This window comes from Triticum dicoccoides, chromosome 6A, assembly GCF_002162155.2.
Source record: "Triticum dicoccoides isolate Atlit2015 ecotype Zavitan chromosome 6A, WEW_v2.0, whole genome shotgun sequence".
NCBI classification, from domain to species: Eukaryota; Viridiplantae; Streptophyta; class Magnoliopsida; order Poales; family Poaceae; genus Triticum; species Triticum dicoccoides.
Window position 1 is genome coordinate 15,759,789 of NC_041390.1, and position 16,557 is coordinate 15,776,345.

Sequence of the window (16,557 nt, forward strand, 5' to 3'; positions counted from 1 at the left end):
TCAACACTTTGGAACTTTCAAATAAAAGTTTAGTTTCAAAATATAACCAGAAAAACTATTTGGATTTGATCATATTTGATATTTAAGCCAGCCATCTCAACTAAAAAATATATAAATTTATTTTGGACAAATTCAACTAACAAATTTTGGAAGAAAAAGAATCGAGAGTAAGGGTCGCTGTCAGAGTATGTATCTACAATGACGTGACATAACTGAACAGAGATAGAGGCAAAAGGAGAGAGGAAATTGCTTTCCCTAGTCTGAGTGATCCATTCACGTGACTGAATGATTGATTGTTTTAAGGGAAAGTTTTGGTTGTACTCTCGTACAAGGGTATTCTTTATCCTCATCGTCCATTTTTGCGTCAATGTTTGTGTGAAAAAACTTTTTTTTTGTTTCTCCCGGATAAAAGAATATTTGAACTCGAAGCTTTGCACATCAAGATCACACAAGTAATGCCATGTGCAGAAAAGTTTTCGGATATTTTGGCACAACATAAACTTTTAAAAATGATGCAATTCATTCCAAATTTGAAATTTGACACATTTATGTTTCATAAAAAAATTAGAATCATTTAATACAATGAGTGACAATTGTGTATGGTTGATACGAGGTCAAATGTTCTCTAATTTGGAAGCAACAAAAATGATAAATTTCTATATGTGGATAGCACAAGTCTTGATGCAAACTGAATGGTCTAGATACAGGGTTCATGGGTATGGGGTACAAAAAATCCACACTCTTTTAACCTCCATATGTTACACACTGTCATTTATTGTTCTTCGCATGTTGTATATTGTAACTCTATATTATCCTAAGTATGCATGCTTTCATATGAGCACTAATCGCTAGAGAAAATATTAAACAAGTCCGATGAGAAAAAATGACCTCGTACAATGAGAGTATAAGAAGAGACATAATTTCCCGATAATTTATCATTAAACCCAGGCTCATTTGCTCGTGGGTAAATGACATTCGAGGAGCTCGTCACAAAAAATACAGAATGAGCTTCGTACGGTACATTTTTTCAAACTTCCTCACATGCCCAATTTTAGTTTTCTCCTTAGAGAACTCAAATGTCCAAACACCATCAAATTTGGCACGGGCCTCGCGCATTCGAGCATCTTGCATGGGAAAAAACTGATATTTTTTTATTTCTTTGGTACTTCTTGTTTTTACTGTTCATTCACAGGAGTAGCTGGACCCAGGAGCCAAATTGTCCCATTGTTCTCCGTAATTTTTTTCTTACAAAACGGGAGAACTCCTTACTCTCTTCATTGACTAATCCACACAATCACAATTGTTTCGCTAGGCCATTACCATTGTTTTGTCTAGTTGCTAGCCTGGACATCCATTGGCGTGCTGGGTCTGTACTATCGACGACACAAGGTCAAGATCGCACGCGGCGTGGGAGAATGGATGTCTCTCCAGTCGGCAACAGCGGCATGAAGGAAGAATAGTATGACCGCGGCATCCATATAAGCTAAGCCCATGAAGCACCGCCTAGGACTAATCAAACAGACAATCGGCAATGGGAATACTCCATTCGTCTTCCTCCAGCTCGCGCGTAGCCTGGGTGCTGCTCCTGCTGCTGCTTTGCTTCTGCGAGCTGTCATTCAGAGCACGCGGAGGAGGATCTCGCAAGGTAATTTACATGTTTAATCGATTGGTTAACGATGGAGCTAGCTTAGCTAATTAACACTTCTGCGTGCATCCGTGTCTCTCTAGCTCTATATAGCTTACTTAGGTCATGTGAAGCATGATGATCCCAACGATGTCGTTGCATCGCACCATGATCTTCTCACCAATCTGCTCGAAAGGTATACACGTACATGTAGTTTCAGCAACGAAATGAAAGCCTCTGATTACCTTTGGTATGCAATTACAAACATTAATATATTTTAGCAAGGAAGAATCTTTGGCCTCCGTGGTGTACAACTACAAGCATGGTTTCTCGGGGTTCGCCGCCATGCTCACCACAGAGCAAGCGAAAGAACTTGCAGGTTGGTGGGCAGTCGTTGTCTAATTAACCTGTCAATTTTGCTTGCATGATTGCATGTGTCGACTGTTGAATAATTATCATGTGATGTGATGTATGTAGAGTTTCCGGAAGTAATCAGTGTCCAACCGAGTAAAAGGCACACCCCAACCACTACACGAAGCTGGGACTTTCTTGGGCTCAACTACCAGATGATGGGCAGTGATATGCTCCACGGAAGCAACTCTGAAGGAGAGGACGTGATCATCGGGGTGATTGACACCGGTTAGCATTTAAATTGATTAATCAGCACTGCACGCATGACTTCGTAACCCTGTAGTTTTTTTTTCATTATGAAAAATATTTCACGTCATGGCATCATATCAAATAATTAGGGATCTGGCCCGAGTCGAGAAGCTTTAACGACGCAGGGTACGGGCCGGTGCCATCAAGGTGGAAAGGGAAGTGCCAGGTCGGTCACGACTGGGGCAGCAAAAACTGCAGCCGTAAGATCATCGGTGCACGGTTCTATAGCGCGGGAGTTCCTGACCAGTTTCTCGAGACAGACTCGCTCTCGCCCCGGGACCACAACGGTCATGGCACACACTGTGCGTCCATTGCCGCGGGCTCGGCCGTGGAAGCGGCCAGCTTCCACGGCCTAGCCAAGGGGGTCGCTCGGGGAGGCGCAACGCGTGCTCGCATCGCGGTGTACAAGTCCTTTTGGGGCCTTGGCTTTGGAAACACAGCAACCGTGCTGGCGGCCATCGATGACGCGATCCATGATGGAGTGGACGTGTTGTCGATGTCCTTTGGTGTCGACGAGAACTCGTTCGGCGTCCTGCACGCAGTCCAGAAGGGTATCACCGTCGTGTATGCGGGGGGCAACGAGGGGCCAAGGCCACAGACAGTCCGGAACGGTGCGCCGTGGGCTATCACCGTAGCGGCGAGCAAGATTGATCGGTCGTTCCCGACGGTGATCACACTTGGAAACAAACAACAGATAGTGGTACATTTTAATTCACATGCAACTAAGGGGCTGTTTGAATTAGGGGGTCCTATTTGTGCTTTCTGGTATTTATAGCTCAACAATGAGAAGCGAACAAACTCTATTTTTCTTGTAGGGACAGTCTCTCTATTATCGAGCGAAGAATTCGTCAAAGAGCAGCCGTGGTTTCAAAGGTCTTGTGGTTCCAGTGAGGTAAGTGAATCAAAGATATTTGTTTGTTTTTTAACCTTTTTTGCGTGGTTAGATTTTGTACGCATTACTATTCTTTCCCCATCGCTACCCTAACAAAAACATGCTTACGGTAGACTATACGTACCATTTTCGTGGCTTCTTTTAGTACCATTTTCGTGGGTATTTCCAAATCCGACAGACTATTTGCACTCATTATTCTCACCCTGTTACTATCCGCATTATTATTCTTCCCCCATCACTACCCTAACAAAAACACAATTATAGTTCTTCTTTTAGTACCATTTTCGTTGCCAATTCCAAATCCGATAAGACTTTTCGCACTCAATATTCTCTCCTGTCGCTATCCTACAAAGCAAAACACATTTTTCTTCTTAAATCATTTTTGTGGTCAATTCAATCTTTTTTCCCTTTCAAAGAGTAGGATATCCCCCTTACCTCTGCATCAATTGATGCTCACAGCCATACCAATTCGATCTAAACAAGACTATACTTGACTTAATTTTACCTTCTGTGTTTTAGTTGTGACATGGATATTCTCAATGGCACGGACGTGAAAGGACAGATCCTGTTCTGCACCATGCAGCCAGGGGATGAAGATGTGTTCCAGCAGGCGTCACAGTACGTCCTGGATGGCGGGGGGTCCGGTGTTATCTTTGCCCAGTATACCACGGACCTGAGCTTCACAGCACTAGACGTCTGCCAGGGCATAGCCTGCGTTCTCGTGGACCTTGACATCGGAAAGAAGATCGCCAGCTACATGGACGACGCAAGGTATGCACAAAAAGTTTCATTTTTGTGCAATGGGGGTTTGAGTTCAGTCAAGGTGGCATGCGAGCGCCCTTCTGATCGTCGGAGAGAACTTTCTTGCTTTGTTTTGTTTTGTTTTGTGAGTAGCTCTCCCATGGCGAAGATCGAACCGGCACGCACCGTCACGGGGAAAGAGATACTGGCACCAAAAGTGGCGATGTTCTCCTCGAGGGGTCCGTCGCCTGATTACCCCGCCATTATCAAGGTACGTGCCAGCCGCTAAGCTAAAATGTACTCTACTTAACATGCTCCGTGGCAACACAGGTCATCTCAGTACGTTGATACATCTTTTAACAGCCTGACATAGCGGCACCTGGAGTCAACATCTTGGCGGCAAAGGAAGATTCATATGCAGTTTTGTCCGGGACGTCGATGGCAGCCCCACATGTAGCAGGCGTTGTTGCCCTGCTGAAAGCTCTTCACCCAAACTGGTCTTCTGCTGCAATCAAATCAGCCATCGTCACTACCGGTAATAATTAAGCACGCAGTTAGCACATGCCCACCAGTAACTCCGTACTTTTGGAGGTATACGCCAACCATAATTTCATCTGTTCTTGTTGATTTTGCATGGTGGTGAAGCCCATATAACCGATGAGCACGGCATGCCGATACTAGCAGAAGGGCTGCCTCGGAAGATTGCCGACCCGTTTGACTACGGAGGCGGGAACATCAACCCTCGTGGGGCGGCTGATCCGGGCCTGGTTTATGACATTGATCCACAAGATTACGATAAATACTTCCGCTGCACCATCGTCAAGAGGGCCTCCGTGCACTGCAATACGACGGGAATGCTACCAGCGTACCACCTGAACTTGCCGTCCATCTCGGTTCCCAACCTAAGGAGTCCGGTCACCGTGTCAAGGACAGTGACAAACGTTGGGGATGTCGATTCCGTGTACCATGTAGAAATCCAGAGCCCTGTCGGAGTAAGGATGGAGGTTGATCCGCCTGTACTAGTGTTTGATGCGAAAAACAAGGTTCTCATGTTTCGGGTGAAACTGTCCCCTGTGTGGAAGCTACAAGGGGATTACACTTTTGGCAGCCTTACATGGGGTAATGATCGGAAGGTGGTGAGGATTCCAGTTGCAGCCCGGATTACAATTCAGGATTTCTATGCGGATGTTGCATAGTTAATTGGGAGAAACATGAAAACATAAGATAATATTACATGATTGCATGATTATGCACTTTCACATGCACATGCTTATTATTATGTGTCACCGTGTTGATGAGAGATGCTACTTGTGAACTTATGAACCCGACTCAACTTCCTTAACATGATAACCTCTAGACCCTCTCGCTTACTGCTTTTATTTTCAGTTATGCAAAAATACAGGACCGCTTCATATATATACCATCATCTACTCATTACTTATTGCAACTAGCAGAGCTAGTATTATTAACAATCGCACAAGAACTGCTAACACAAGTAGTCTCTTGATTTTAATTTAGTGAGATAGAGAGACTAGGCAATACCTCTACCTCTACGAAGTAATGACCTTGATTATTCACTGAGGGGAGAACTTGCTGCTTCCGCAAAATGATTTACGCATGAGGGTCCAACAACTAGCTGGCCATTATAGGGATTGGAGCAAGTAATAGGTGGTCGCGTAGTCCACGAGAGAAAAACAATAGCAAAGTCATTTGAAATAATCAACGGGTGGTGGTGGGAGGGAAGGGAGATGATGGTTTGAACAACCAATGAGTGCTATCACCACGCAACTGCTATTTGCGGTACGATGGGGCCCACCACCAACACACAGAGGGCCCACGTGACAAATGTCATAGGCGAGCAGGGACAAACGCATGGCCCACCAACAAGAACATAGACATGATATTGTAGCTATTAAGAAACAGTATAACAGATTGAGCTACAACTCCTCACATCATTCCAGGCCGTTTGGGCCGTTGTCTGATATCTCTTGTGTTGCTGCTCTGTAGACTTACCAAGACCCATTGTAGGTAATTGGGCTAGAGGTGCACATCGGGCCAGACCAAGACTTCTGGTAGGCACTGACCGATCTCCGTTGTGAGCCTTCTGCTCTTCTCTCATGGTGAAGGAAGCAGCAACGACGCCGGCGGTGGCTACAGCTAGACCACGTTCCAGTGCAAAAGCTTACCTTGATGGCAGAGGCGTTTTACTACCCTTCTTTCTTCTAATAATGGAGCTTAACTCATTCGCCCTCCCTTTATTGGTTGGATTGTATGAGGCGATAGTGTTGGTGATAACGGGCGTGAGGGACTGAGGGTCGACTTGAAACTAACTCACGTGCGTAAGGAACGAATTGATGGCCATGACGTTGCATCTATTTCTATTTGAGTTCACCACTGCAACTATGCAAAGATGGCACGGGTGTGAAGTTTGTAAGGATCCCAACTCCTTCTCCATGAAACTTTACTATAATCGAACTGCCACCGAGCCATGTTCCCGAGCCAGTTTGCATTTTCATCCATGCTACATTACTTAAGCCTCCTCGACGCGCCATGTGCCTTCGCACCAATCCCTCCCAAATAGGTCTGCCTGCGAGATAGTTCCCGCATTATTAGCCCAGTGAATTGCTCCCAAGGTACTACACCAAGTTCAGTGAATTGCTCCCAAGGCACCACACAAAATATTCATCAGATGAAGCTTTATATTCATGACAAAATCATTTCAAACACTCATACTTAGTAGATATATTGGTACAATATTAATTCGGATAGATATTTCTATAATTTCTATTAAAATGGACGAGCATGGAAACATGCGCCTTCATGTTCTAGTATACTATAGAAAGGTCCACCCACGGCCTCACGCCCTTTCCATGTGTCGCCCGATGAGTGGAGCTGGTTGGGCTAGGACCTAGGAAAGGGAAATAAACCTACACTCTTATGTTGTACTTGTTCATATCAAAATACTATAAAATATCTTGTATTATGCAACGAATGAGATAAATATAAGACAAAAAGTAGATATTTAACACATTCACACGCCCTAAAATAATGGCCTGCCGTGTCTTGGGTGACAGCCGAGTCTTGAACCCAATACCTTGTTTCTCATACCGTATAGAATTGAACGGTGTGCACCAACATCTTGTTCAATCAAGATCTGAACCGATGGAAAAGGAGATGGGCAATATATTTCAATGGTTCGGCCATCTTTCCCTCTTTCTTCCGATGAATAAGGTGCATTTCGTTTCGTTCAAACAAGACTTTGACCAACAATTACTCTTTAGATATTTGATTTATGTGATACAAAATCACTATCATAACAAAGTACTTATAAATACAGATCTGGTGGCATAAATTTCATCTCATATAACCATGTACTACCTTTGTCTTGGTTTATTGGTCCCCTTTATAATTTGTGCTAAATTTTCACCAAATATTTAACTGACAAAATGTTAGTGCATGTCTCATATAACCATGTACTACCTTTGTCTTGGTTTATTGGTCCCCTTTATAATTTGTGCTAAATTTTCACCAAATATTTAACTGACAAAATGTTAGTGCATGTCAATAAAAATTATATTATTGAATTCGTATTTGAACATAGTTTTTAATGATATAATTTTTTATGACATGCATGAGCATTTTGTTAGTTAAATTTATGGTTGAAATTTGGCACAGAATGATTATATTAGTGGAGTAATTATTGCTCAGATGCATGTGTGTCTTAACCAAACAAAATACGTCTTACTTTTAGGAATGAAAATACTTTAGTAGTAGTACTTTCAAGTATGTATACACCACGTGTGGTAAGTGTACCCATCATCGTAGAAATGACTGTAATTACACAATAACGGAACGGGGAATAATTGAATATCACGTACGTACTGTGCCGACCTGTATGTTCTTGCGCTGGCAATCATGCATGCTAACTGCTAAGAGCGAGTTGCGTCGGCGGCAAGGGATTGCCCGGTGGCTGCATCCAGCGGTTGGAGGCGGGCAGCGCACCGCACGGAGAGTCTGCTACGCCACGAAAGCATCATGTGCCCGGAGATAGCGTGATCATGGAAAGGTACAAGCACGTAGCCACGCTCACAGGGCCACACCCACTCACCACCCATATATACCAATAATTAATATTCGATCACCATGCACACATGCTTAGTTGATCTAATTATGGAGAATCATATACACCATCACTAAACCGTTCGATGGATCATCACCATGCACCCTGGCCCTCCACCTTTTGGTCCCGAATATATCCCTGACACGATAAGAATCTACGTATTTCCTCAATGTGTTTGCTATTCATATGGTGACCGGAAAAAAAATCACCACGTCAGTTGATTCCTGAAGAAGGCGGCGTGAAGCAGTTGGCCACGATGTCTCCGACGAGGCTGAGCCAAGAGTCCGGAACCGTGCCATAAACGGAATGAAGCTCGCATGGCAGAGGGTCGGCGACTTCGTCTGTCGGGAGGGGGAGGGAGGGAAGGGCTCATCGATAGCTTGTTCGGTTAGTCAGGTTTCGAATATGTTTGAAAGGGATTGGAGGGGGTTAAATCCTTTGCAAGTCAAAATCCCTGGTCCTCCTTCTGGCCCGAATATATCCCTGACACAAAAAATTGTTGAAGAATCTACGTATTTCCTCAATGTGTTTGTTATTTATTTATTTATTTATTTTCAAACCGGGCTTCCGCCCTTCCATTACTTTTCGATAACGGAAATACAAAGATGTGGCTACTATTATATGGTGTTCGGAAAAAAATCGCCGTGTCAGTTGACTCAGACGTCGTGAAGCAGCTGGCCACAATGTCTCCGACGAGGCCGAGCAACTGTGCCACAGCCGGGACGATGCTCACGTGGTAGAGGGTCGACGGATTCGTCGAACAAGTGGGGCGGGGGAAGGAGGGTGACCGCCTCTCAAACCGAGCTAAAAAAACGGATGCCTACCACAACCAACCGTCGGTACCTTGCCGATGGCGGGGACAACAAGGCTCGGTGCGATGTCACTGATATCGAAGAAGTAAGGGGTATGGAGGAGGGGCAGGGTGAAAAGGGTCAAGAGCGGGAGATGAAGAATAAATCTCAACCGTTAGATTTCAATCATAAAAAAAATATAAGACCAACCCAAGGACTAACCCTCATTGGCATTTTTTTATAGGAGAAACTCCGCGAGCACCACGCGTCCAAGCCGAGACTTGAATTCGGGTGGGCTGGCAACAAACTCAGCTGCCCAACCAACAAACTCAGCTCCTCAATCATGTATTCTGATTTGCTCGAAACATATAAAAAAATAAAATCAGTCGCCCCCTTTCCTGGACGCCTGGAATACGTACGATTTCCTTGAAAGTCTTTCAGCTACTTTTCCGGTCAGAAATGGCAACCGATCGCTATCCCCACATAACGGTCTTATGACCTACAGCTACAAGGACCACTACGTCTACGTGCTTCCAGGAAGCTGCAAAAGCTTTCGTTCAAAAAAGAAAAAAAGTTTTTTTTTTGCATCGAAAAAAAAAAGTTGCAAGGCCTGCAATGCACGCGGAGTTGCGACTTGTCTACATAACCACACCACTAGCGCCCAGCCAAAACAGCAGGCCGTCGCTATAGCTACACACTTCCAAAGACCAACGAACACGTCAACAAGTGAAGTGCAGTGAGCGGACACACCACCGAGGAGCCAAGAATGGCGCCGCACCATCTTGCCCTCCTCCTGCTCGCCGCGCTGCTCCCGGCGGCGGCCATCGGCGCCGACCCGGACGCCGTGCAGGACTTCTGCGTGCCGGACCCCGGGCGCGGCCGGCCCGTGGAGCTCAACCTCATCCGCTCCTACCCGTGCAGGAGCCCGGCCAACCTGACGGCGGGCGACTTCGCCTTCTCGGGCGTGCGCGCGGCGGGCAACTTCTCGGCCGACACGGGGTTCGCGGGGGTGTCCGTCACGCCGGCGCAGTTCCCGGGCCTGCACACTCTGGGCATGTCCTTCGCCCGCGCCGACCTCTCGGCCGCCGGCGGCGTCAACCCGCCGCACCACCACCCGCGCGCCACCGAGACGGCGCTCGTCCTCGCCGGCCGCGTCTACGCCGGCTTCGTCGACACGGGGGGCCGCCTCTTCGCCAAGGTGCTCGTGGAGGGGGAGGTCATGGTGTTCCCCCGCGGCATGGTGCACTTCCAGCTCAACGTCGGCGACCAGCCCGCCACCGTCTACGGCACCTTCAACAGCGAGAACCCCGGGATCGTGCGCATCCCGGCCACCGTGTTCGGGTCCGGGATCAGGGACGCCGTCCTTGAGAGGGCTTTTGGGCTCTCCCCCGAGGAGCTCCGGCGGATCGAGAAGAGGTTCGGCGTGCCCAAGAAGGCCGAGCTGGAGGACTAGTTAATTCGTCTATTATACTTCGTTCCTTGCTGGTCGGCCATGGCCGCATGTGCATGATTAGATGACAGGTAGACTTGTGGGTTGGGAGTATGGGCAATACTACTTATTTCTTTTCCATTTAATTAATATAATATACTTGTGGATTTGTAGTGGTGGTTGGTAGGGCTCATCCGTATGTGTAATGATATGAAAAGTGTAAGGTATACAAATGATTGCGAGTATATGGTAGTACCAAACAAATTAATGTTCATGTCACTCTGGCTAACACTCACTTCAGCCATGTCTTCTCTATTGGGAATTAGCACACAAATACACTTATGGTTAACTGAAAACTGCAGCGGAAACAAGTAATCTCAGCACCACATTCTGTACTAATTCAAGGATCATTGCTTAGCACGGAAGGAAACATATACAGTAGCATATATGGAGGCAGAAAATGTTACTCAGCAGGCAAGACACTCCTCAGTCTAGTGTCTTGTGGTAGGAGTAAGTTTTCCTGACAGCATCAAGCATCAACAAAGAGACACCAGATTTTACGTGGAAAACCCCTCAACTTGAGGGGAAAAACCACGGGCCAAAGCCACCCAAATCCTCTTCCACTATTATCACATGTGGGATACACCAAGTTCTTCTCTAGACAGCACTAGAGGATCTCATACATCAAGATTTCTGAATCTTGAATGAACACAACAAGATTTGGGGCTCAAGAACTAGGGATTAGAACAATCTCACCAAAGATGGTGGAACTGAAACTTGAAGAAGACAAGGTAGTGGATCTGGACCATCACAACCTTGGGGAGGAGCTCCCTTGTTTCTTCCTTCAATCTTCCTCTTCTTCCCTTACTCTCTTGGTTTTCTCTCTTCTTCTTTCTTGGAGGATGAACTGATTTTCGTTACTCTTGATGGTGGCTGCTGGATGGAGCGTAAAGCATCCCCATCCACACATATGCAAAGTCCAAAATGACCCTAGGTCATAACCCTAATGGGTAGTGGGCTTATGCACCTCTTTGGGCTGCCTAAAAGGCCTCAATTGTGAAGGAAATATGCCCTAGAGGCAATAATAAAGTTATTATTTATTTCCTTATTTCATGATAAATGTTTATTATTCATGTTAGAATTGTATTAACCGGAAACATAATACATGTGTGAATACATAGACAAATAGAGTGTCACTAGTATGCCTCTACTTGACTAGCTCATTAATCAAAGATGGTTATGTTTCCTAACCATGGACAAAGAGTTGTTATTTGATTAACGGGATCACATCATTAGGTGAATGATCTGATTGACATGACCCATTCCATTAGCTTAGCACCCGATCGTTTAGTATGTTGCTATTGCTTTCTTCATGACTTATACATGTTCCTATGACTATGAGATTATGCAACTCCCGTTTGCCAGAGGAACACTTTGTGTGCTACCAAACGTCACAACGTAACTGGGTGATTATAAAGGTGCTCTATAGGTGTCTCCAAAGGTACATATTGGGTTGGCGTATTTCGAGATTAGGATTTGTCACTCCGATTTTCGGAGAGGTATCTCTGGGCCCTCTCGGTAATGCACATCACATAAGCCTTGCAAGCATTGCAACTAATGAGTTAGTTGCGAGATGATGTATTACAGAATGAGTAAACAGATTTGCCGGTAACGAGATTGAACTAGGTATTGAGATACCGACGATCGAATCTCGGGCAAGTAACATACCGATGACAAAGGGAACAACGTATGTTGTTATGCGGTCTGACCGATAAAGATCTTCGTAGAATATGTGGGAGCCAATATGAGCATTCAGGTTCCGCTATTGGTTATTGACCGGAGACGTGTCTCGGTCATGTCTACATTGTTCTCGAACCCGTAGGGTCCGCACGCTTAAGGTTTCGATGACAGTTATATTATAAGTTTATGAGTTTTGATGTACCGAAGGAGTTCGGAGTCCCGGATGAGATTGGGGACATGACGAGGAGTCTCGAAATGGTCGAGATGTAAAGATCGATATATTGGACGACTATATTCGGACATCGTAAAGGTTCCGAGTGGTTCGGGTATTTTTCGGAGTACCGGGGAGTTACGGGAATACGGGGGAGAAGTATTGGGCCTTATTGGGCCATACGGGAAAGAGAGAGGGGCTGCCTAGGGCAGGCCGCGCGCCCCCCAAGGCCTAGTCCGAATTGGACTAGGGGGAGGGGTTGCGCCCCCTCCTTCCTTCCCTTCTCCCTTCCCCTTCCTTGTCTCCTACTCCTACTACATGGAAGGACTCCTAGTTGGACTAGGAAAGGGGGAATCCTACTCCCGGTGGGAGTAGGACTCCCCTAGGGCGCGCCATAGAGAGGGTCGGCCCTCCCCTCCTCCACTCCTTTATATACGGGGGCAGGGGGCACCCCATGGACACACAAGTTGATCTTCGTGATCGTTCCTTAGCCGTGTGCGGTGCCCCCCTCCACCATATTCCACCTCGGTCATATTGTAGCGGTGCTTAGGCGAAGCCCTGCGACGGTAAAACATCAAGATCGTCACCACGCCGTCGTGCTGACGGAACTCCTCCCCGACGCTTTGCTGGATCGGAGCCCGGGGATCGTCATCGAGCTGAACGTGTGCCAAGAACTCGGAGGTGCCGGAGTAACGGTGCTTGGATCGGTTGGACCGGGAAGACGTACGATTACTTCCTCTACGTTGCATCAACGCTTCCGCTTCGGTCTACGAGGGTACGTAGACAACACTCTCCCATCTCGTTGCTATGCATCACCATGATCTTGCGTGTGCGTAGGAATTTTTTTTGAAATTACTACGTTATCCAATAGTGGCATCCGAGCCTAGTTTTTTATGGTTTGATGTTATATGCACGAGTAGAACACAAGTGAGTTGTGGGCGATATAAGTCATACTGCTTACCAGCATGTCATAGTTTGCTTCGGCGGTATTGTTGGATGAAGCGGCCCGGACCGACATTACGCGTACGCTTATGCGAGACTGGTTCTACCGCCGTGCTTTGCACACAGGTGGCTGGCGGGTGTCAGTTTCTCCAACTTTAGTTGAACCGAGTGTGGCTACGCCCGGTCCTTGCGAAGGTTAAAACAGCACCAACTTGACAAACTATCGTTGTGGTTTTTGATGCGTAGGTAAGAACGGTTCTTGCTAAGCCCGTAGCAGCCACGTAAAACTTGCAACAACAAAGTAGAGGACGTCTAACTTGTTTTTGCAGGGCGTGTTGTGATGTGATATGGTCAAGACGTGATGAGATATAAGTTGTTGTATGAGATGATCATGTTTTGTTGAAGTTATCAGCAACTGGCAAAATCCTTATGGTTGTCTCTCTATTGCATAAGATGCAAGCGTCCAATAATTGCTTTACTTTATCGCTATGCGATAGCAATAGTTGCAAGAGCAATTGTTGGCGAGACGACCACGTGACGACACATTGATATAGATCAAGATGATGGAGATCATGGTGTCATGCCGGTGACAATATAGATCATGACAGTACTTTGGAGATGGAGATCAAAGAAGCAAGATGATGATGGCCATATCATGTCACATATTTTGATTGCATATGATGTTTATTTTTTATACATCTTATTTTTGCTTAGTTTGACGATAGCATTTTAAGATGATCTCTCACTAATTATCAAGAAGTGTTCTCCCTGAGTATGCACCGTTGCGAAAGTTCTTCGTGCTGAGACACCACGTGATGATCGGGTGTGATAGGCTCTACGTTCAAATACAACGGGTGCAAAACAGTTGCACACGCGGAATACTCAGGTTATACTTGACGAGCCAAGCATATACAGATATGGCCTCGGAACACGGAGACCGAAAGGTCGAGCGTGAATCATATAGTAGATATGATCAACATAGTGATGTTCACCAATGAAACTGCTCCATCTCACGTGATGATCGGACATGGTTTAGTTGATTTGGATCACGTGATCACTTAGAGGATTAGAGGGATGTCTATCTAAGTGGTAGTTCTTAAGTAATATGATTAATTGAACTTAAATTTATCATGAACTTAGTCCTGGTAGTATTTTACAAATTATGTTGTAGATCAATAGCTCGCGTTATTGCTTTCATATGTTTATTTTGATATGTTCCTAGAGAAAAATTGTGTTGAAAGATGTTAGTAGATATGATGCGGATTGGATCCGTGATCTGAGGTTTATCCTCATTGCTGCACAGAGGAATTATGTCCTTGATGCACCGCTAGGTGATAGACCTATTGCAGGAGCAGATGCTGACGTTATAAACGTTTGGCTAGCTAAATATGATGACTACTTGATAGTTTAGTGCACCATGCTTAACCGCTTAGAATCGGCACTTCAAAGACGTTTTGAACGTCATGGACCATATGAGATGTTCCAGGAGTTGAAGTTAATATTTCAAGCAAATACCCGAGTTGAGAGATATGAAGTCTCCAACAAGTTCTATAGCTAAAAGATGGAGGAGAATCGCTCAACTAGTGAGCATGTGCTCAGATTGTCTGGATACTACAATCGCTTGAATCAAGTGGGAGTTAATCTTCCAGATAAGATAGTGATTGACAGAATTCTCTAGTCACCATCACCAAGTTAGTAGAACTTTGTGATGAACTATAGTATGCAAGGGATGACGAAAACGAATCCCGAGCTTTTCATGATGATGAAATCGATGAAGGTAGAAATCAAGAAAGAGCATCAAGTGTTGATGGTTGACAAGATCACTAGTTTCAAGAAAAGGGCAAAGGGAAGAAGGGGAACTTCAAGAAGAACGACAAGCAAGTTGCTGCTCAAGTGAAGAAGCCCAAGTCTGGTCCTAAGCCTGAGACTAAGTGCTTCTACTGCAAAGGGACTGGTCACTGGAAGCGGAACTGCCCCAAGTATTTGGCGGATAAGAAGGATGGCAAAGTGAACAAAAGTATATTTGATATACATGTTATTGATGTGTACTTTACTAGTGTTTATAGCAACCCCTCAGTATTTGATACTGGATCAGTTGCTAAGAGTAGTAACTCGAAACAGGAGTTGCAGAATAATCAGAGACTAGTTAAGGGTGAAGTGACGATGTGTGTTGAAACTAGTTCCAAGATTGATATGATCATCATCGCACACTCCCCTATACTTTCGGGATTAGTGTTGAACCTAAATAAGTGTTATTTGGTTTTTGCGTTGAGCATGAATATGATTTGATCATGTTTATTGTAATACGGTTATTCATTAAAGTCAGAGAATAATTGTTGTTCTGTTTACATGAATAAAACCTTCGATGGTCATACACCCAATGAAACAAGTTCATTGGATCTCGATCGTAGTGATACACATATTCATAATATTGAAACCAAAAGATGCGAAGTTAATAATGATAGTGCAACTTATTTGTGGCACTACCGTTTAGGTCATATTGGTGTAAAGCGCATGAAGAAACTCCATGCTGATGGGATTTTGGAATCACTTGATTATGAATCACTTGGTGCTTGCGAACCATGCCTTATGGGCAAGATGACTAAAGACTCCGTTCTCCGAAACAATGGAGCGAGCAACTGACTTATTGGAAATAATACATACTGATGTATGCGATCCGATGAGTGTTGAAGCTCGCGGCGGGTATCGTTATTTTCTGACCTTCACATATGATTTGAGCAGATATGGGTATATCTGCTTGATGAAACATAAGTCTGAAACATTTGAAAAGTTCAAAGAATTTCAGAGTGAAGTGGAAAATCATCGTGACAAGAAAATAAAAGTTTCTACGATATGATCGCAGAGGTAAAATATTTGAGTTACGAGTTTGTTCTTCAATTAAAACAATGTGAAATAGTTTCAGTACTCACGCCACCTGGAACACCATAGTGTAATGGTGTGTCCGAATGTCATAACCGTACTTTATTAGATATAGTGCGATCTATGATGTCTCTTACCGATCTACCACTATCGTTTTGGGGTTATGCATTAGAGACAGCTGCATTCACGTTAAAGAGGGCACCATCTAAATCCGTTGAGACGACACCATGTGAACTATGGTTTGGCAAGAAACCTAAGCTGTCGTTTCTTAAAATTTGGAGTTGTGATGCTTATGTGAAAAAGTTTCATCTCGATAAGCTCAAACTCAAATCGGAGAAATATGTCTTCATAGGATACCCAAAGGAGACAGTTGGGTACACCTTCTATCATAGATCCGAAGGCAAGACATTCGTTGCTAAGAATGGATCCTTTCTAGAGAAGGAGTTTCTCTCGAAAGAAATGAGTGGGAGGAAAGTAGAACTTGATAAGGTAATTGTACCTTCTCCCTTATTGGAAAGTAGTTCATC

At 44.9% G+C, this 16,557-nt stretch overlaps 2 protein-coding genes across 2 annotated transcripts; both read left to right on the forward strand.

Annotated features, from left to right (window-relative positions):
- Window positions 1-1,349: 1,349 nt before the first annotated feature.
- LOC119319414 (subtilisin-like protease SBT3.6) lies at window positions 1,350-5,190 on the forward strand. The gene is made up of 10 exons (XM_037593898.1): window positions 1,350-1,645; window positions 1,729-1,820; window positions 1,906-2,003; window positions 2,102-2,263; window positions 2,374-2,984; window positions 3,100-3,176; window positions 3,696-3,947; window positions 4,071-4,188; window positions 4,281-4,452; window positions 4,563-5,190. Exons 1-10 carry the CDS (start codon window positions 1,532-1,534, stop codon window positions 5,111-5,113), a joined length of 2,247 nt encoding a protein of 748 aa, XP_037449795.1. The 5' UTR covers window positions 1,350-1,531; the 3' UTR covers window positions 5,114-5,190.
- Window positions 5,191-9,404: 4,214 nt separating this feature from the next.
- LOC119319415 (germin-like protein 2-4) lies at window positions 9,405-10,521 on the forward strand. The gene has a single exon (XM_037593899.1). The coding sequence runs from the start codon at window positions 9,595-9,597 to the stop codon at window positions 10,279-10,281; it is 687 nt and encodes a 228-aa protein (XP_037449796.1). The 5' UTR covers window positions 9,405-9,594; the 3' UTR covers window positions 10,282-10,521.
- Window positions 10,522-16,557: the final 6,036 nt, after the last annotated feature.